This window comes from Furipterus horrens, unplaced genomic scaffold (genome assembly GCF_987537825.1).
Source record: "Furipterus horrens unplaced genomic scaffold, mFurHor1.1.pri manual_scaffold_6, whole genome shotgun sequence".
Taxonomy (NCBI): domain Eukaryota; kingdom Metazoa; phylum Chordata; class Mammalia; order Chiroptera; family Furipteridae; genus Furipterus; species Furipterus horrens.
In genome coordinates this window covers 188,926,160-188,948,020 of record NW_028327176.1, presented here as the reverse complement: position 1 = coordinate 188,948,020, position 21,861 = coordinate 188,926,160, and the positions used below count along the sequence as shown (strand labels likewise).

At 52.9% G+C, this 21,861-nt stretch overlaps 1 protein-coding gene across 1 annotated transcript in view; it reads right to left on the bottom strand.

Moving 5' to 3' along the window:
- The window catches only part of IGF2R (insulin like growth factor 2 receptor), a 94,598-nt gene that overhangs the window by 51,709 nt on the left and 21,028 nt on the right, over positions 1 to 21,861 (bottom strand). The window contains exons 3-10 of the mRNA XM_090280052.1: positions 14,608 to 14,735; positions 12,716 to 12,814; positions 8,286 to 8,418; positions 5,704 to 5,833; positions 3,971 to 4,070; positions 1,313 to 1,475; positions 999 to 1,170; positions 65 to 168 (exon numbers count right to left, since the gene is read on the bottom strand). Of these exons, the coding sequence (XP_090136178.1) occupies positions 65 to 168; positions 999 to 1,170; positions 1,313 to 1,475; positions 3,971 to 4,070; positions 5,704 to 5,833; positions 8,286 to 8,418; positions 12,716 to 12,814; positions 14,608 to 14,735 (1,029 nt within the window). The remainder of the gene's footprint in view (positions 1 to 64; positions 169 to 998; positions 1,171 to 1,312; positions 1,476 to 3,970; positions 4,071 to 5,703; positions 5,834 to 8,285; positions 8,419 to 12,715; positions 12,815 to 14,607; positions 14,736 to 21,861) is intronic.

Sequence of the window (21,861 nt, the reverse complement as noted above, 5' to 3'; positions counted from 1 at the left end):
GAAGGCCGTCTGCTCCGTTCAGCGTTGCACCCCCCCGGCCCCCGCGGCGCCCCGGCCCACTCACCCGCCGTCTCGTTGCACTCGAAGTTGATGACGCTCATGCGCTGGAAGCCCGAGCTGCACGCATCGCCTCCGGAGTAGATCAGGGTGAGGTCTCCGTCGGAGTACCTGGGGTTCGGGAACGCACACACACGCATGTTGGGCAGAACCGAGGCGGACACGGGCCTTTTTAAACGTTTCTACCCTGAGCCCTTCGCATCCCGCCCACCGATCGTCACTGACACCGCACGGCGCGCGCCCGCCAGCGGGGAGACGTCTAAAGGAAACGGGCTGCCAACGTGCAGGCTGGGCGTCCTGTCGCTTCAAAGTAACGGTGGCTGCGAGCAAGCCTGCAGGTTTTGCTGGGAGCACGAAGGCTCCTCGGCTCTCCCTTCTGGATTTCGTACAAGACAAATAAAGGCCAAGAAGCGCACGGCAGCTGCCACGCACACGGTCGAAGCGGAGGGACCCGGGACAGCCCTTCCTTTCAGAGAACTCCGTCTTCACGGTGCTTATGTGACGATAACCGCTAAGTGAGGGGTCAGGGCAACGGCACTACACGCGTCCTCTCAGCTGTTTACAAGGTTTAAGTCATGCTAACGGCACTGCAGATGCCCAAAGTGCCAGAGAAAAATGAAAGCTCAGGAAGACAAATTTTAAAATGCAAAAGCCACATCAACTGTAAACTAATTAAGTAACTCTCCTACAATACAGTTCCTTCCAAACAATGGGTTGTAAAGCAAACAGATTTAACAGAAGCCGTCTTATTGTCAAGCCAGGAAAAACATCCAACTGTTTAGTGACAAAGGCACCATGCCTAAGCCGAACCGGAGGAATGCCGTCCTCGCCGGCTTCTGTGCGTGAGGGAGAGCGGAGGAGGAAGAGGACGGGGACGTCACTGATGTTTTACAAGAACGGGCACAATGCACTTGAAAAGTACAGAAAGGCTGTTTACACACCGAAGAGTCTGATTGTGGAATTTTCCTGCCACTTTGACTTGAGTGAAATCCGGCTTTTTTGCCTGGCAAACCGCAGCCTGTTTCCCATTACAGACCTTTGGGTCTGCTTCAATTTCTCCACAGATATTCAAATAAAAAATATACTCCTTTCCATCTGCGGAATAGTAATGACCTAAAGGAAAGGGAACAAAGAGAAGAGGCTCTGTCACATTCCTAAGTGTTTAGAAAGTTAACAGCATGACTTCACTCCACCTTAATTTCTTTCTGACGCCCCCGCCCAGGGCGCAGGGGTTAACGCGGCCCGCGGGGCTCACCTCTGTCCAGCCTGAGAGGCTGCAGGTCCACGGCAACATCATGCTGCTCATTGCTCAGAGAGCAGTTGCTGCTCTCCAGGTAGTCACGGTGGCAGGCGTACTCGGTGACCCACTCCACCTCGTAGCGGCAGTTGGATTTCGCCGTGAGCTTGGGAATGGTGCCCTATCAGGAACAGTTCCAAAGGTCCAAAATTAAATTTTGAAAACGCAGCTGAAATGCAGGTTTTCCATGCTTCTGACAAGCTTAAAAGGAAGCTATTGGGTTTTCACATTTTTCTGTTTCTGTTTTGAATTCTAATTGCCCTTAACGTATTTCGATTATTTGACTCCGATCACTCGCCGACAGTTCCGGTCACTTTCAGTCACACACGCGCTCAGCCAGGGAGCCCGCTCCGAACTCAACGCCCACGATCCTGGCGAGCAGCCGCGGCCCGCAAAGGGCGTGCGGGCCGTTCACACCTTCCTATCAGAAGTGCGGTGGAGCCTGGGCCAGGCAGCCCCCAGGGCTGAGTGGGAACCGCCGTGCATGTGACATCTGGGCAGAGGGTCCTGAGCCCCTTTCCTGAGATGGTCGAGGGGGTACCGGACTCTCCTCCCCTGTAATCTGCCCCTGCCCGGGGGAAGCACAGCCCCGACCACCACCCTGGACCCCCCTGGCAGAGAGAGCCCTGCTCCCACAGGAGCCTGCGGCGTGAGCAGGACGACGATGCTATGAGGTCACTGGTCCCCAGAGGGCAGTGTCGCCTACGCTGCCGCTGGAGAAACGTGGGACTGCCTTTAGTATCAGGCTTCGCTGTGCCGGTTCTGACACCGTCACTCTGCAAATGTTTACCCAGCGCCTGCGACGTGCCAGGCACAAGTCCTCCGTGCTGAGTTTGCAAACACAGGTCACGTGACAAACAGGCCGTGGAGCGGCAAGTCCGGCTCCGTCTGTCTGACTCAAACCGGTGCCGTAACCACTCGGCTCAGGAAGTTGGGCGGACGGGGCTGGGCTGCCAAGCGCCAGAGGCGAGGTCGGGCACAAGGCCACTCCGTGTGCGGGTCCCTTACACAAGACGTCCAGAAAAGGCGAGGCCGCAGAGACAGGACGCGGCCGTGTGGCTGCCAGGGCGGGGGGCCGCACAAGGTTTCTTTTGTGGGTGATGGGAATGCTCAAGCCTCGGACGGGGGCAATCGTTGGACAATTCTGTGAACACACTAATGACTGTTCACTTGCACTTAAAAGAGGTGAAATCTACAGTGTGTACATTCACTAAGGCTTTTTTTAAAAGACTCATGTGACAAGAACAATCTTGGCTAAAATATCGGCTCCTAGAAGTACTCAATGCAACAGCACGAATGCTTAAATAAACCTTCAAGTATGGAGGGGCCGCATGGAACCCCGGTTCCGCCCGGGGAACGGTTAAGCTGCAAACGTAGCCTCTGCTGTCAGCCCCCCAGCCCCCCTTGTACTGACACCACGTAGGGCCTCGCAGCCCAGGGAGAGCAGCCCCCTCCTCTCCACCGCGGGTCTGTCAGAGGATTCTGAGCGTAGAGCAAACGAGAGAGGGAAGCCCTGCCGGCGGAGGACGCCGTGTCAGGCTGCAAAGATGGCCGTTCCCGTGTGTAGGTACAGATGGAAAGTATAGATCCGCTTTCCTCAACATCCCAGTCAGAACGGACGGTGAGCCACTCAGGTCTGCAGTGAGCTGCCACCACAGACCCTGGGAGTGCGGGGCCATGACGTGGAAAGCTGCCCCGGACTCAACTTTTGTCCCCATATCCCAGCGCACAAAGCAGGCCAGCGGCCAGCTCGAAACCAGAGCGACCTCCACATTTGTTCGGGGGGAGGGGCGGTACAGTTCCCTAGAGAAAGCATTCCGCTCCTAGTTCATGCTGCTAGGAGGAGAGAAAGAAACCAGAGGAAAGCCCTGCCCTTCCTCTCCGGGGGCTGTCTCCCTCCCGTCAGCACCCACATCTGCTAAAACGCTTCACCACCACACGTGCGTGCAACACCGCTGGGCACCGGCCAAGGACAGCCCAGACCGTCCCTACCCGCAAGGAGTTTACAGCTGTGTTAAACTGCGTAAACAGCCAGAGGACAGAGGGATCAAGCTGCTGGCAGCTCAGGAGGGGAAGGCCGGCAGGGAGGGGGGGGGTGCAACCTCCGCTGGAAGCCTGCGGGGGGCCCCGCCCTGGCCGTGGCTCTCCTCCACTGGGACCCCCAAACGTCTGTCGCAGGCCCGCACGATTTCTGTAGGGCCTGCGTACCATCTGGCCTTGCCGTTTCTGAACCACGTTTCTGTAAACCCATTAGCTACTTGTACCTCGCTTCCCCCTAAAACGACAGCCGGGAAAGCAGGGTTTAGGGTTGTGCGGAGGGTTTTTCAAATATCCACTCAAATCAGCATTCACTATGAAAGTTCTGACAGGCTGTCCATGAACCACTTGAAATCACCTCCCGCAACCCGAGAACAAAACGTCGTCCTCCAAGAACATCCAGAGCCCCCCGTGGTGGCTGAGAAAAAGTAGAGAGTGAGCTGTTCTCCCGGGAGCCTCCTGCACGGCCCAGTCCACCCCAGGAAGCACGTCTTCCCGGGCTGCCCTTGTCGCTCGGTACCTGCAACCAGCCCCGCAGCCCATGCTGTGCTGGGAAATCACGGAAGACAAGCCACTCACCTCCCTGCGCTGTGATGGGCAGACAAACGTGATGGTCACTGCCGGGCTGTGACCCTCACAGAAGTCTGGTTTCCCTTCTGTGACGTACGTCAGGACAAGCCTGGATGACACAGAGAGAGAACAGAGGGTTACAGATGTGTCAATGGCGTTCAAATTTATCTGGTGCCCTGAGCATTCATTTGGGGACATGGGAGGAGAAGAAAGATTAAAATGTAAAAGAAGCCACACACAGGACACAACACCTTAATTTATTTCCATTTGAAAAAAGTAACCATTTAAAAGTAAACTTCAAATAAGTGCTATTTTCTTTAAAGAAGGAAATAAACGATGAGTAAATTCAAATACTAAGAAAAGTGGTTTGCGTAGAACAAAAAAATTATAAATACTCCAGCAAAACAAAACAAGCACAGCTGAGCAGGTCACAGACTGCACGGCCACTTCCTCTCCCAACGACAGCTTCTGAGTGCGGGCCAGAAACCTTTTGTTAACCTGAAGGCCGGGAGCCCGCGGGCCAGCGGGAAGGGCCTGGGACGCTGCAGGGCTCCCGGCGGGCCGGCCGCAGGCCCGCGGCACACACACAGCCCGCCTCTTCTCTGCAGACGAGCTTGGCCTCCGTCAATACCCACGTTATACAAAGTCCTCCCAGTATGAAAAATCACCCGTCTGTCGCTCATGGGCTGAATTATGTCTGCGCCCACCCCACCCCCCCCAATTCATGTTGAAGCCCTGACCCCAACACTGCAGCACATGATGGTATTTCCTGGTGAGACCCTTAAGGAGGTGGCTAAGGAGGGGTAAGATCACAGGCGGGCCCTCATCAGACATGGCTGGTGTCCTCGTGAGAGGAGATTAGGATTCACACAGGCGCGAGGAAGACCGTGTGGGGACACAGGAGAGGACAGCCACCGACAGGCCAAGGAGAGCGGCCACGGGAGCAGCTGACCCTGCCGACTCCTTGGACTTCTGGCCTCCAGAGCTGAGAGCAAGTAAAGGTGTTGCTGCTACAGCTGCCCCGCCTGTGGTCCTTTGTGAACGGCAGACCTGGCACCCTAACCCGGACACAGAAACCTCCCACTGTAGTTTCAGGTGTTTTCCGTGGGTGACCTATGACTGCAGCGCTGACGTGCCACTAGCTCCGGACCAGAGCACCCACCAGGCGCCCATCCAAGGCCCTGTAACCGGGAGACTGTCAAGATTCCTGATCCGCGTTCAGGCCGTGGTCACGCGTGGACCGCTGGCTGGAGAAAAGCACCGCTCTGCCAAGTCAGACACTAAGGCAGGAGAGGAACATGTGTAACCAGCACGTCTTCTCACGAGGAACAAAGCGCCCTGCCCTGGAGCTCGGGGGCCGGGGCCCCACCAGGAAGCAGGCTCGGTGTCCTGGCAGGCGGCCAGCACACTGCCCTTCCTGCCTCTCGCCCGCCAGGACGTTGCCAATAAAGTACAAATAAACACACACACACAATCGACTTCACAGGTGACCTGCCATGTCCAGGGTCAGGACACATCTTCAGGCAGCTGTCCCATGAAGCAATACATGTACGGCTGGACCCTGACACACATTTTCACAGCTCTGAGAGACAAGTGACTAGAAGTCACCGCACCAGCCTAGGTGACTCAGAGCGATGACTAGTGATTTTGCAAGCATGTGAGGAGCCGTCATGCTGCCGCACCATCTTGCAACACACTGGAGTGCCTGCTGGGGGTGACAGAAACACCAGCTGCACACTGACCTGTCCTTGCTGACCAACTTCAGCCGCTCCTTGGGCTGGCCGACATCGAAGGTCTGGCCCCTTTGCACCAGGCAGGCGGCGGTGCCCGCGGGACAGGTACGTAGCTGGGGACTAGAGTCCCGTAGTGAGTCTGTAAGACATTAACAGAGGACACTCATCAACTATGCATCGGGAGTGGCAATGACATGTAACCTTAGGCCCAGGGTCCTTTTAAAAAAATGATCAGATTTTTCAAAGTCTCCATAAGTAACATAAGGTAGAAATTCAGAAAGAAAAAAGGGGCAGGACCACATTCCATTCTGAGACCTCGGGCAGCCAGTGACCCGTCTGAACGTTAAGGAACGAAGGGAGCACCCCCACCTGCACGGCTGCGGCAGGTGTGGGAGAAAGAATGCAAGGCGCGCGCTCTGCACCTGGGGCATAAGAGGCCCTCTGCAAACAGGGGTCATTATGTTCGCTGGGCTTAAGGAATGTCCCCCCTCCTCCTAGAGACAAACCAACTTCAGCATCGCCCCCTTTCCATCTGTAAACAGACTAAATGCAGGTACCCCACGGACTTGGGTCGAGATGAGCAGGTTCAAGAGAGAACCTTAGCTCCGCCCCTTACTTCCACGACAACTTTGGTCGAACTGCCTCACAGGTGTGGGGGAGCAGTAAAGGACACCCAGTGGGGTCCAGGACAAGGCCCAGACCTGACAGACGGCTGGCTGCGACCCCCTCACGCGGGACCACTTAGATCATCACACCGTCTGATACACGTGACACCCTCCACGGCACGGGGTTACTTTTCATGCCGCTCCTTCCACAGGACAAGCTCCAGAAGAGCAGGCCCTTCCCTTGGTCAAGTAACTCAGGGCCTAAATGGGTGTCCAGCACTTCACAGGGGTTCGAAATAACTGAGTTAATATCACCTAACTTGGGCTTTAATTAAAGCCTTATCATCTAAGGTGGGGCGTGCGGGGTTCCCGTATCTTCTCCAGTTTGCTGTGAGGAGCCACCAGATGATGGAAAAAAAGGGCCTTTAGGTCTCAAGCCTGCATTCCGAAATTGCGCTCCCCTTTTTGTCCGCAGGGAGTTTCTGCTGTGCTGGGGGCTCCCTGCCCTCAGGGGCGCGCAGGGAACAGACCGCTCAGGCACGGGGAGGTCAAATGCCAGTAAGTGCCCCCCAGCAGGCAGAGTTCCACAGGCAGCAGGAACGCTCCAACTGTTCACGAGGTTTGGGAACTCACTTTCAAACCCAGCCTGAGGCTTGGAGCAATTTCCTGGGGCTGGGGAATGTCTGGGCAGAGACTGGGGCACCTCCAGTATGAATCAAAGTCATTGAAATTCAACTCAAATTGCCAATAAATTGGAAAGGAAAAAAAAAACTCAAAGAATACATACAGTGAATTCAAATAATTCTCAAAATGATTTTTTTTTAAATACACCAGGAATCTAAATGTTCTCTAAACTAAAACGGCATATTATTTCAGAATTCAATCATCTACACAACTCTTCAACTTTATACTCAAATTTGAGTTACAGACCCATTTAAGACAAAGAGTTTGTCTATCTACCTCCTTCCAAAGAGTAATAAAAGCTGTCCTTGGAGAGCCCGACACACAAAATCTAAACTGATCACTGGTCACTCCTGGTGAACCATGTACGTGGAAATAAGCAGAGTGGTACATAATGCATACGTACAGTTTTTAAAGAACAACTGTACACTAATATGTGCCCACTACCCAGCAGTCCCCTCGTGTAATGACTTTATTTTTTTCAATGTTTTACAAACTTTTCTAAGGCTGAGCTCCTATGTACTGTGAGAGAAACAAGCATGTATGTAAAACAGAACACAGTGACTTTTTAATTGGTTGATTATGAGCCAAGTTCACCGGTGTCACAATCGCTGCCAGCGAAGCAGCAAGACCGGTCCTGGCCCGCAGAACCAACCATTCCCAGCCCTGGAAGGAACGTCAAGCTGGGCTCTCCGGGCCGCAGACAGAACAAGCATGAGCTCACTGAGGCCTCTTACGGCCCCTTCGAGACGAAGGCCATGGACAGCCTTCCATGGATGTAGCAGAAACAGCCACGCTTCTCACACCAGTTCTGGTACCTTCAGAGAAAGCCAGGCAAGAAGCCACGCCAGAACTAAATACATGTCACGACCAAGTGCTCCAAAGGCTCTGGGCGGCACTCTCCCTGGTCCCCAGCCTGCAGCTCAGCGCCAAGGGACTCGGGCACACGCAGCCGGCGAGCCACCCAGCTCCCCTGGCCTCCCGGGAACCCCGACTCCCTTCCGCTCCAGCGTCCTCAGCACCCCACCCCCCAATCAATCCACCTCCCCATCTCACTGGAAGGAAGATTTGCTTGAAACCCAAAGTGTCTGGCAGAGAGCAACACACCACGCGAACCAACAGTTTGCAGGGAATCCACAGGGGTGGGGGATGCCACTGAGAACACCTGCGGGGACCAAAGCTTTCTGCGAGGGCCTCCCAGGGACCTGGCTGTCCTGGCAGTGAACGTGGGTGGGAAGGCAAGGGCAGGGAAACCTCCCGGTCAACCCTTCACCCCCCCACGCCCACGCCCACCAAGACGCAGACCTATGTCTCTGCAAATGTTGATGAACAGAGAAGATTCCGGGTCGGAGTCGTCCACCAGGTAGGCCCCGCCGATCCTGATCAGAGGGGCTAAGTCGTGCTTCTTGAGCTCCCCATCAAACACGTAGCACGGCACCTGGGAGGGAGGAGAGAAGAGTCAGTCTTCAACCCGCCTTCTTGGGGACGGTGGCTCAGAGAAGCCTGCGACAGGCGTCACGTCACACCGGTGCCCGCCCCTTAGGGTCACTTCATTACCACCCTGTGCAAGCCACCGTCACCTCGGGCCCGCAGCCGTCACTTCTGCCTGGTCCCTGCTTCCGGACGACAAGCCCCCTACCCTGCAGCCCATGTGCCCACGACCACCAGATCGATCCTTCTAAAGTTACATCACGTCACATCACTCTCTGCCCAAACCCACATTGGGAGCAAAGTCCCCCCAACCCCACGGACCACTGCACACAGCCTCCTGGCCTCCAGGTGCAGCTCAGCCCTTGGGACCAGATACTCCCTCTACCCGGAACGCGCTTCCCAGGCGACCACACAGCTCTCTCTGAACCTCGTTCGGGTCTCGGGGGACCCACCACCAGCTGTGTGAGACCCTCCCCAGTACCCACACCTAAAGCAGCGCTCTTCACCTCCCTGTGCCTGCCGCCTTTCCTTTGCGGCACTGCAGGGTGCCGGGCACGGCCACAGGCTGGCTTGCCTTGCCCACTTCCTCCCACACGTGTACGCTCCCCAAGGACAGGGACTCTGTCTCTGCTGTGGCCCTAGGAAAGCCTTAGTGGGACACTGCCTGCAACTTCGCATTTGCTCAGTAACATATGAAGACAAAGTCCTCCTCCGGGCGTCTCATCCGCCCTGACTGCATTCTAATGTATGACCACTCCTCGTCCCTATGAACTCACGGCCTCTTAGCTTTTAAATGTCAAGGAACCCATTAGAGTTGGCAAGGTCCTGGGCTTCAACAGCTCCACCTATTTCTGAAAGCGAAGTGGTCAAGTCCATAGGTGTGCCGAGACCAACGCTGGCCTTAGGCAGCCAGATAACACCTCTTACTGCTATGGCTTTACTTGAGAAACCCCTGTAAGTTCTTATTTCCAAAATAATGCACTGGCATCATTTTAATCGCCTGCACAAAGAAATATTCTAAAAACTCATAGTCTCTGTCACGATTTCTAAGTAGTACGTTTCATCGTTTTCCTAAGATTTTGTCTTTCAGGTTGGAGCTATTCACATGCAGGTCCATCTACAAGGGTTAGCCGCTTAACGGTTAGCTTTCCATCCTTTCTTAGAAAGATGCTATCAAACCTGCGGGCACAGTCTGACCCACTAACCCTCTTCCCTGGTCCTGTTTCCCAAGGTTTCATGGAGAGCTAATGGATTAAATCAACAACGTGCCCCTCCGCACAGCCTCAGGGCCACGAGAGCTCATCCCAGCCAGATCCTTACAGCAAAGCTTCCCACGGCCTGCAATGCCGAGCAGAGACCCCACTGATAACCGAGGAGGCTGGCACATCTGGTCCTGGGAGGGCAAGACCTATACGGAGCCAGTGAGGTCTGAAGGCCAGAGGCCAAGCCTCAGGATCCGTCCCACAGAACGGCTCCCCCGCCCCGTGCCGTAAAGAAGTCATCTAAGCTAAGACTGGCGTTCCTGCAGACGGTGCCGGGGTTTCCAGCGAAAGGCGTCACGGTGTGCAGGACGCTGCACACCTGAAGCTCGTCATTCCCCAGGGGATAATACAGAAGAAACACGAGCTCAGGGAGGCGTGAGCTGACGGGTCAGAGTGGAAGACGAGGCCCCTCTCCAGCTGCGAAGTGAAAGCCTAGGCCCGAAAAGGGAGCGGCGGGCCCACAGCTGGAGGAGAAGAAAAATGGGGCCACGTCTGAAAGAACTCGCAGTTCTGAACTAGCTCAAATCCACAAGAGGCTCGAGGGATTCCAGGAAGCATGGCGCTCAGACACCCGCGCAGGGCAGTCAGCCACCCCTGGCCGGCTCCCCGTCCAGGAAGGAATTACGGACCCGCCCAGCGCTGCGCCCGCAGAGCTGGAGGGCCCGTCGGAAAGCCGTGCAGGCTCCTGGGGAAAGGCCGCCCACTTCCTGCTCTGCGGAGTGGGGCCAGGGGGCCCTTCGTGAGAGCGGGAGCGCCGCGGCCGGGGCGGGCGGGCTGCCAGCTCCGCACCCCGGCACCAGGTCGACCCTGTGCAGGCTGTGTGTTAATCACATCCGTGGAGGTTCTGAGTTTGCTGGGTTTCCCTGAGTGCTACAGAGGGGATGTGCATCCCTGGCGCGTTAAAGACATTACCTAAAAACAGCCCTGCCGGGACCCCCCGGACGGGCACCAGCGCGGCAGTCCTCGCTGCCTACGACTGCATGGCTGCAGCCTCTCCCAGCACCCCAGGTCTGACAAAAGCCACAGAAACAAGAGAAACAAGGAGGCCTCGACACGTTGTGGAACTCCTAAGGACACCAACCCCAAACCCAGTCTGGGTTCTTTCTTAAAACAAACACTGCTTTACGAGTGCCTACAACACAACATAATTTCGGAAGGTACAGCCCAGCCTGCACGGTGTAAGCAAATCCCACTGAAGACAGAGAAAAGGGTGGGTGCTTTCCTAAGGTCTGCCGCTGGTGGGAGCAGGCCGACCTCGCAGGCACGTGCTTTCCAGCGCCTTCCGTCTAATGCAGCGGCACCTAAGGCAGAGCGCAGGGCAGGCCGGGAGCAGAAACACGCCCCCCACACCTTCAATCCACGGCTCAGGGCAGCACGGAGCCTTGCAGGACGTAATGAGATTCCTCCTGCTTAGCAAGCGCACAGCAGCCCCGCACACACGGACGCCGCGTGAGCCGAGCCCCGGCTGCCAGCCAGACCCGGGGCCCAGCGGAGCCCTGCGGCCTTTCTCGTGCCCCAGGAGGTCAGCTTCTAAGAAATGGTAAAGGTCATGTTTTGAGAAAAACACAGCTCTCCTTCCCCCCTCCACCCCAAAAGACCAATTTAACCGGGCACACTTTCTATAAAGGGCCACAGAGTAAATACTTCAGGCTTTACAAGTCACGCAGGTCTCTGCTGTGTATTCTTCTTCTTCGTTTTACAACCCTATAAAAACGTAAAGACCATTCTTAGTCCTAGAGCTGTACGCACACAGACCGGGGCAGGATCCGGCCCGCGGGCTGCAGTTTGCGACTTCTGACCCCTGACACAAAGCAGAGAGAAAAAAACAGCTGTTTCTCCCTCCCTTTAATCTGGGAAGCCATTTTCCCGAGGTGACGGGAGCTACAACTGTCAATGCAGCCAAGCACGGGGAGAGGAGGCTCCGCTTCAGTGGGACCCCCAGAGACACCCATGGCCCGGAGAGGACTGAGGTCCCCCGAGGAGCAGAAGGCTGCCCTGCAGCTCTGAGAGGCTTTTCCTGCCATGAACAGAATGTGGACTGAGTACCGTTCACCCTAAAAGTTCCAGTTTAGCTCTCACACCACCTCCTAAACACCGGTGCCGCTCCTCTCAGCCTTATTTCTTGGCACTTGCAACTTTCTGCACAGGGGCGCCGCTCGTGGAGCCGCGTCCTGCCTCTCCCACTCTCAAACCAGGCTGTCGTGGCTTTTACAGATTGCCCCGCATGAAAAACCTGTGGCCATCTATTACTCATCAATTAGTCTGGTTTCACTTTTTAAAAACTAATGTATCTTTTTGCCCTCCGTGAAAGCGACTCCCCTTTGTCAGTTCCGAGCTCCTGAGACTTGGAACCCGATCCTTCAGAACAGAAAACTAATGGCGAAAAAGAGAGAACCACCAAACCACAGAGACTGCCGTCCGGCCAGCACAGGAAAGCACGTGGCCGAGGCGGGCTGCAGGAGGGGAGAACTGGAGAGGGAAGTGCCGTCTGCTCCCCTCCAGGGCCCGGGACAGCCCCGCGGCAGAGCCAGCCTCGGAGGCGCTGGTCTAGGGAAACAGGCTACTTCATGGGTCACCAAGAATCACTTGACCTGACACCACAGAAAGAAAGGAAGGAGCAGTAATAGTCACCCAGTCTCTGAGGAGAGCTGGCAAAGAACTGGCCGGCTTGGGCCCCCTGGCCTGGACTCAACATCCAGAAGCCACCCCAAAGCCACGGAGATGGCACCTGGGTCAGAGGGGACACTGAGCCCCCAACTCAACCATGCCACTTAGCTGCTGAGGCACGCAGCACCGGAAGCCGAGAACTAACTTGCCTTCCGTGGATGGCCATTCTATGTCAATGACACCCTGTGATACTGTAAATGCCCTGACCTAAAATAAGAACCACACAGAACAATTTCAACTGCTAAGTCACATGATATCGCTTCTCAAATGGAGCTTGAAAACTAAAAAAGATTTCCACCCCAGTATTTCAAATCTTCAGGGTCCCAGTGTGTATTTCACGAGCATGCGACCTTGCCGTGGCTGTGCCTGTGTTACCTCTTTATTAGCTTTAAATGTGTCTTTCTTGCAGGCTGCAGAAGTCCTCCACTCAAAGTAGTGCACACAGTCTGTTGCAGTTACAAATTCCGGAGTTCCCTATTAAAAATAAATTAAAAGTTACCGTACTGCAGATTGTAAAATTTTCTTTTTTAAAGTTAGAAGCAGCAAATGAACATTTTAAAGGCAGCAACAAGGGGTTGGCTGGGAAAACATAACCGTTTTTAGTTCAACGGGGCCACCGTGAAGTTCCCAAGCCCCAGCATCCTGAGACAAAGGCTTCATGAAATCACGTTGGAATTTTGGAATCATCGGGCCAAAACTGTTCTACTGCCCCAGCTATGCAAGTACAGTAAACTCATGGGAAGCAATCCTCCGAGTCTTCATCCTCTCAAACGCCAAATGTTCTCCTAACCCAATGCCAACAAAATCAAAGCCAGAAAATGTGACCTCATGCTTCCTGCAAGCGCGGGAGGAGGCCCACCCAAGCCCGACCGAGCTCTGCACCCCCCCTCGCTTCAGATGCCCCCCCCCCCACGCGGCAGCCAGGGCTGACTCCACACTGAACCCCACGGCTTCGCTGGGCAATGCGTGGCACGGAAGGAATTCACTCCCGTGTGCAAATCTGGACTTCTTCACAATTCTGGTGCTTTCACGGTCAACACAGAATTCCTGAATGAAATCGGTTAAGGTTAAAACAGTGCCTAGCCTTGTCAGTAACACAGGCTTCCATATTTCACAGCACTGCAAACCATTCTTTCCCAGGGTTTCAACATGGACGATACAGTGCAAACGACAGGCTGGTCCAAACTTAACAATGGAAGTTCTATTTATAAAGTTCTTCAGACGAGACATTATAGGCCTGAGGATACAACAGTCGCAGAAAATCCTAAAATAATATTTTAAAGCAATCTGGTGGCCACATGAGTTTCACCCACCCTGATTTTTCTAAATACTTGGGTTCTTATTCTGATTAGAAAACATTCATAGGCTCTGTACACAAATTGCTTTTCTTAAAAGCTATAAGTCCCTTCCTAAATACTAAAGATTAAAATTTAAAAACACATGCAATATGCAGAGAACAGGAGCAAATCACAATATACACAATTATGTTCTTTTCCAACACCAGTAATACCCACAAAGGTTGGCTACCCATTACACACTGGCAAACACTTGCCCCAGATCAGCAACTTTCAACCTTTTCCATCTCAGGGCACACATACACTAATTACTAAAATTCAGTGGCACAACAAAAAGTATTTGTTGCCAGTCTGACCCAAAAAATAGGTAGAGTTTTGATTCATTCACACCGGACGGCTATTGCTGTGTTGGCCGCTGCTATTTCTGCATTTGCCAATCTAAGGAAAAAGAGGTCAGTGCCCCTGACCAAATAGTGAAGTATTGCGTGTTTTCAAAATTCCAGCACACCAGTGCTCTGCGTCCACTGATTGAAAACTGCTGTCCTAGAGAGATGTCAGTCTCTCCGATTTAATGTAAGTGAGGAAAGAAAAACAGTTTTTTTAAAAAATAAACACATTGCCCTAAAAACTTCCATACTAAAATGCTGGGAGAAGGGATTTTAGAAAGAAAATAAAACTATGCCTGCAATAAACATTAAACAGTGCTTTGAGTTTCAACACATTAATCACTGTGATTTAGTGTTTTACACAGGATGTGGATCAAATTTCACTTAAAAGTGGTAACTATAGACTTACGATTTTTTACTTATTGGTTCTTAATGGTGGTGGTGATTTGATTGGGGTTTTTGTTTATCTGTTTGTGTTTTCCATTTTTTTCACTTATCCTTCCAGGAATACCGCTGTAGCTAGTCCTCCCCAAGGGGCAAGCATTCTTAAAAAAAAGAATTTTATAAAGTGATTCTGTGGACTCACCAAGGTCTTCCCACACAGGAAGGTGATACTACTCTGGATTTTGTGATTTGTGCTGGGCTTCAAATCACAGTCCACTGTTGTGTTGAATTCCAGAAGAGTTCTGGTTGCACTTTTCAAAAGAGAGTCACCTATTTGGAAAGAAAAGTACATGAACAAGCTATAAAATATTCATAACCATAAAGCTATTTTCCAGCATAAGCAAATGAGAAGTGCCGCTATAATTCAACGGAAAACTTATAAACGTACAAACTATCCGCTCCCAAGAATTCTGCATCTCAGGAATGGCACCCCACCCACCCAGTTCTTCAGGCCCCGAACACTTTACACTGAGTCCTATCTTTCATCTACCACATCCATATGTCACAAAGTTACACTATTAGCTCGGCCACCATTTCAAATCCATCCCCACCTCTCCAACTCTGTTACTGCTAAGACCCCCGTCGTCTCTCCCCTGCACTCTGGTGCTGGCCTAACCACTCCCTTCACGCCACTCTTGCCTCACCCCTCACCGTCCCCTACACCACCCACCCTGCCCCAGTGTAGTCATCAAAAAATACAAAGGTGGTTTTTTCTGTAAAATGAAAGACACATTTTTCATTTTCACCAAAAACTTTATTGAGCTGGATATTTTCAGTATGTCAGCTGTCTCCCGCATGGTATAACACTGATTGTTCTCAATTAATGTACTGACTTGACTGCTATCAATTTCAGCTGGTTTACCTGACCGTGGAGCATCATCCAGCATGGAATCTCCAGCACAAAACTTCGCAACCCGCTTTTGATACATTTGATCAGTCACAGCACCTTCTCCATACATGGCACAGATCTTTTTTTTGCATTTCAGTTGCATTTTTATCTTTCTTGAAACAATAAAGTCTAATACACCAAAAATGTTACAAATTTTCTTCCATCTTCGATATCAAGATGGCTACACAAAAATGTACCCATTTTGATGCTTTTTTAATGCACACTGATACAACAGCTGTCACAAAACAATCTCACAAAATTGTTCCAAATAAAGTTCAAGACAGCTAAGTGCTACTAGAGCCACTTTATGGGAAAAAAAAAAACAAATTAACTTTTTGGTCAACCCAATGTACAAATATATTTAGAACCTCTAACTCAACTACTGAAATTATTCAGTAACTTCCCACCATACATTTTATAACATCAAAAATTTTTTTTAGAATGGCCCACAGTAGGGTGATCATGTTTCAGTTTGCCGGGGACATTGCTGTAATAATCCAGAATAAAAGGTCTATATAACATTAATATGATGGTAGTTGGCATAAGAACAGATACATTGACAAATAGACTAGAATACAGACTAGGAAACTAGAGCAGAGAAGACAAGAGGCATTTGCCCAAACCAAACATTAACATATGACACAAGTAATATATCAGATAAGTGAGCAAAGAGGAGGATTTGGAAACAAAATGGCAATCCCTATGGAAAAAAAGATAAAACTGGATCGCTACCCACTACCATATACAAAAGTCAACTCTAAATGAATTAAAGATGTAGATGTCAAAAACCAAATTCTAAAACTCATAGTAGAAAATATAGTTAGTTGTCTTTTAGTCTTAATGTAAGAAAGTATTTAATACTCAATAGCATTAACTATAAAAAATTGATAACTTTGAGTTACTCAATTTAAAATTTTTTATTCATCAAAAAATAGCTGAAAGAAAACAGAAACAAGTTATAAACTGTGAGATACACAAAGCTGGCAAAGAATATATATACTCACACACAAAGAACAAAAAAGTATAATTCTTGGAAATTAAAAAAAAAAAAAATAGATGACCTGTAATAGAGAATACAAAAAGATATAAAATTTTTTTTAAAAACCCACATCTAGTCAAGACATGGTGAATTTTAATATCAAAGGCAAAGAGAAAATTCTAAAGCTTCTAGATAAAAAGGTCATATGAATGGATGACTCAATATAAAAAGGACAAGACATAATCAGAAGGAAACATATGTCAATATATATACAAAGAGATGTTCAACATCACTGGTGAACAAGGAATTGCAAATCAAGACCATGTGACATGCCAATCAACGCAATTCCATTGGCACGTATTAAATACCAAATGTTGGAGGAGAGATGGTCCAGAATTCGCCTGAGTTCCTGGTGGAAGTATAAATTGGTACAACCGCTACATTAAGTCAGCATGGCATTGTGCCCTAAAAGTGAACATTCATGTACCCATGACCTAGCTATTCAAATCTCGGGTATACACACAAGAGAAATCCATGCACACACGTAACAGAAAACAAAGGAAAGGACAACCCATGTATTTCACACTAGCAATAATCTGGAAACAACCGAAATGCCCATCAACAGAGGAGTAAATTAACTTGGGCAGATCCACACAATATTTTAAAGGAGTTAGAAGAAATAAATCCCACTGAAAGGTAACAATGTAGTTGATTTTCAGCAACATAATACTATTGTTACCACGTAAGTCCCCAAAAAGTTAAAAACATCTCTCAAACACACACACACGGTGGGAGAGGGGCTGGGGGTAAGGAAGAAAAGGGGCAAAACCTTTAAACATAGATGTGAACTAATGGTTACGGCCAGTGACAGGGCGGGGGGCGGGGGGGGCGCACAAACAGTGGTTATTCAAAACAACTAATAAAAAACAAAAAGAAAGAGATTAGTCCACGGATTGATCAGTGATAAGTGCATATCATGAACCTGGGAGTATAATTGGTCCAATCCAATAGAGAGAGCTGAGATCTTTAAAAAAGAAAAACGAGAGGGGTGAAAATTAAGATGCCCACTGGAGGGGAGGTAAATGGGTTTCAGAGCTGCCCCACATCACCAAGCTGACAGTACGGCCGTTTTCTGTCCTGCCTGCTTACGCAGAAGGGTCTGCCTGAAAGTCCCGAGGTCCGCGCAAAAATCTTTTTTCGGCTAAAAGGACACGGAAATCCTGCCGCGGCTCCGGGACCGCGGACAGCGCCCGACGCACGAGGGTCCGCCTGAAACTCCCGAGGTCCGCGCAAAAATCTTTCTTCGGCTAGAAGGACACGGAAATCCTGCCGCGGCTCCGGGACCGAGGACAGCGCCCTGTGGACAGCGCCCGACGCACGAGGGTCCGCCTGAAACTCCCGAGGTCCGCGCAAAAATCTTTCTTCGGCTAGAAGGACACGGAAATCCTGCCGCGGCTCCGGGACCGCGGACAGCGCCCGAGGCCCCGCCCACAGTGGGCGTGCCTGTGCCGGGAGAGGGGGCGGGCCTTCAGTGCGCCCCCGCAGCCCCGCTCTCCAGGAGACGCGGAGGGCGAGCTGGCAGGAAGCTGCGCGCTGTGGACACCAGAGGGCGCGCAAGGGCCGCCCCCCCATCTTGAAGACCCTCCCCCACACCTCCTGTCCCCCCACACCGCAGCCCGTTCCGGCCCTGTGCCCAGAGCTCCTGGGGGCTCCTTATAACTGCAGGGCCCACCCTGAAAAGCAAAGGAAAAGGGCCCCCGTCTCAGGCGTGGAGGGATCCGGCCGAGCTCTGCCGCCGCGGCGCGGGGCACCGGCATCCCTCAGCATCAGACCCCACCGGCATCTCATCTTCCTCTGCCCGCTCCGCCTGGCGGCCGACACCGGCTACCTACCCGGGCACTCGGGGAGAAGCCGCAGCGAACCGCGGCACACAACCGCGGCAACCGGCCAGCCTGGCCATCCTCCCCGGATCAGAGCCGGGCGAGGACTGCGGGGCGGCGGCCAGCACGCCAGGCCCACGGCCAGCTCCCGAGGACGGCGCCAAATGGGCTGGGCCGCGCTCGCCGGGCCCGCCAGACCGCGCCGGGTCCTCCAGACCGCGCGCCGGGCCCGCCAGACCACGCTCTCCAGGCCAGGCCCGCCAGACCAGACCGCACTGGCGGGGTTCCACCAGACCAGACCGCGCCGGGTCCTCCAGGCCGCGCTCTCCAGGCCGGGTCCTCCAGACCAGGCTGCGCACACCAGGCCGGCCAGACCACGGTCTCCAGGCCGAGGCCGCCAGACCAGGCCGCGCTCGCCCAGGCCCGCCAGGCCGCACCGAGTCCTCCAGACCGCGCTCTCCAGGCCGGGTCCGCCAGACCGCGCTGGGTCCTCCAGACCGCGCGCTGGGCCCGCCAGACCGCGCACTGGGTCCGCCAGACCGCGCGCTGGGCCCGCCGGACCGCGCCAGGCTCGCCAGACCGCGCGCGCCGGGTCCTCCCGACCGCGCTCTCCAGGCCGGGTCCGCCAGACCAGGCGGCGCCCGCTGGGTCCGCCAGACCAGGCCGCGCTCGCCGGGCCCGCCAGATCGCGCCGGGTCCTCCAGAGCGCGCCGCGCCGCGCGCGCCCAGTCCTCCAGACCGCGGTCTCCAGGCCGAGTGCTCCAAACCAGGCCACGGGCTCCCGGCCCACCAGACGGCGCTCTCCAGGCCGGGTCAGCCAGACCAGGCCGAGCTCTACAGGCCAGGCCGCGCCGGGTCCTACAGACCCTGCGTACCGGGCCCGCCAGGCCGCGCTCTCCAGGGCCCGCCAGGCCTCGCCGTGTCCTCCAGACCGCGCTCTCCAGGTCCGCTCCGCCAGACCAGGCAGAGCTCACCCGGGCTCATCAGAACAGACCTCACTGGCAGGGCCCCGCGAGACTAGACCGCGCCGGGTCCTCCAGGCCGCGCTCGCCAGGCCGGGTCCTCCAGACCAGGCTGCGCGCACCGAGCCCGCCAGGCCGTGGTCTCCAGGCCGAGCCCGCCAGGCCGCGCCGCGTTCGCCTGGGCCCGCCAGACCCAACCGCGCTTGCAGGGTCCTCCAGACCGTGGCAGGTCCGCCAGACGGCGGTCTTCAGGCCGGGCCCGCCAGACCGCGCCGGATCGGCCAGACCGCGCGCTGGCTCCGCCAGACAGCACTCTCCAGGCCGGGCCCTCCAGGCCGCGCTCGCCCGGGCCCGCCAGACCAGGCCGCGCTCGCCAGGACCCGCCAGACCAGGCCACGCCCTGCCAGCCAGGCCACGCCAGGTCCTCCAGACCCTGCGCGCCAGGGGGCCCGCCAGGCCGCGCTCGCCCGTGCCCGCCAGGCCAGGCCACGCTCTACCAGCCAGGCCTCGCCGGGTGCTCCAGACCCTGCGCGCCAGGCCCGCCAGGCCGCGCTCGCCCGTGCCCGCCAGGCCAGGCCACGCCCTCCAGGCCAGGCCACGCCGGGTCGTGCAGACCCTGCGCGCCAGGCCACGCTCACCAGAGCCCACCAGACCCGGCCGCGCTCCGGCGCTACCCGGCCTCGCCTGCAACCCTCGGCGTCCCCGGCCGAGCCCAGCCGAGCTCGCCACTCGCCCTCGCTGAGGCTGCAAGGCCTGGCGATCGCAACTTCGCGGGCGGCCCCGGGGCCCACCGCGCGGCCGCTGGGCTCAGCCAGCACATCCATCAGAGCCTGCCATGCAGGCAGGCAGCCCTCTCCGTGCTAGTGACCGGTGTGCTCGCGCAAGGCTTCCCTCGGTGCCCACTTCCCCGTCTTTATTGTGTCGTGTCCTTCCAAGTGGACTCTATCACGTGCTGTTTCACCAAATTGAAAAAGAATCCTCTCTGCCCAGGTTTTCCCTCCAAGCTACTGCCTCATTTTTCTGCTCTTTATATCAACACTCTTTAACAAAAGAGATTTCTATTCTTGCTACCACCGATTACCCGCTCAGATACCCACCCCCTTCTCCCCTGCACTGGCTTTTCCCCCAAGAGCCACAAGACTCGCTCACTCCCTCAGCTCCAAGTCTTTCCTTCAGTGTGGCTTTCTCAGCAACAGGTACCTAACTTAGTGTCGCTGAACATAAATCCCTGAGCCCGCCCGCTCTCAACTCCCCTGCCCTTTCTTTTTTACAGCACTCATCCCATCCCAATGTGCTACTCGGCCATCCTCATTTTCCTGTGTGCGCTCCGTGAGAAAAGGGGCTTTTGTCTGTTTCAGTGACTGATTATTCATTCAAGTATTTGTTATAAATAAATGAATATTAAGTGTTGGCTGTTTTAAAATACTTTATTCATCCATCTTTTAAGATGTGAATTAACTAAGTAAATCGGAATTAAATATACAATTTACTGAAACATCCCCCATACAGTTAGGCTGTTCCAGAATACTATTTGTCACGATTAATGCTACAAAAAATTATACAAAAATCTATTTATGGTACTAATTCCACTATTGGTAAGCAGATTTATTGCTAAGATTTACAGGAGTAGGATACAGGAATATGTTTTAAAATTTAACATATATTGCCAGGCTATCAGAGAGACCGTAAGTGGGACAAAAATATAAGTTATATATAAAACTTAACCAGATATCTTAAAAATAGCCGATAGAATTACAAGGTTTTAAGAAAAAGGAGAATATAGGACTTAAGAGGAAAAGACAACATTTTCACATCGGAATAGTCAGATACAAAATTCAATCCAGTGACCAGCGTGAATGCTGGCTGCAGGTTTCCGAGAGTGCACACCAGAGTCACACAACATAAGGACCACCCCGAGTCAGAGCGAGGCACGGGAATAAAAGAAGTCACTGGACACACAGCAGCTGCAATCGGATGGATTCCCTGTGCCCTACCCAGGTCACCAACAAGAAGGCAGCCAGAACCCCAGGCGTTGGCGGTGAGTAACCTCAATGAACACTCCTCCCCAGTGGATGCGTTACCTCAGTTAAATGGGCTGGTAACAGGCTTCCTGGAGTGGATATACAGAGCTTTTAACCCTCTAATTCCATTGAAACCATAGTACCAATACTTCGGATGTTAAGACATTTTCAGTATTTTTACATACTTGCAATGTTTAACATTATATAAGTCCCAATTCAAAGGTTCTAACTCAGCAATTGATTTAGACTGCAACAGTATTAAACTAAAAAAATTTCAACTCATCATATTTATAAGTGTAGAGTATTACATTTTTAAGAATTATTATTAGTGCTTAAGTTTTAATTGTCAGATCACACATCTGAAGCATTTTAAAAGGAAATCAAATATATAAGACATACAAGTCATTTCAAAATGTGGTGAAGATGATTCATCTAAGCTGTAAAAGGAACCAAATGCTGTTCACAGGCCCCATAAAAATGACTGCTAAAACTCTGCTACATTTATACATGTAACAGTATTCATTTGCCTACAGAAGAACTCGTGTTTAATTTTTGAATCAAAAGTAATGTAGTATTACTTAAAGCAAACTCGAGCTCTTAATATTTATTTCTAGGTATAAAATCTGCTCTGTGGGCACCATAAAACTCACATCAACGATGATCTT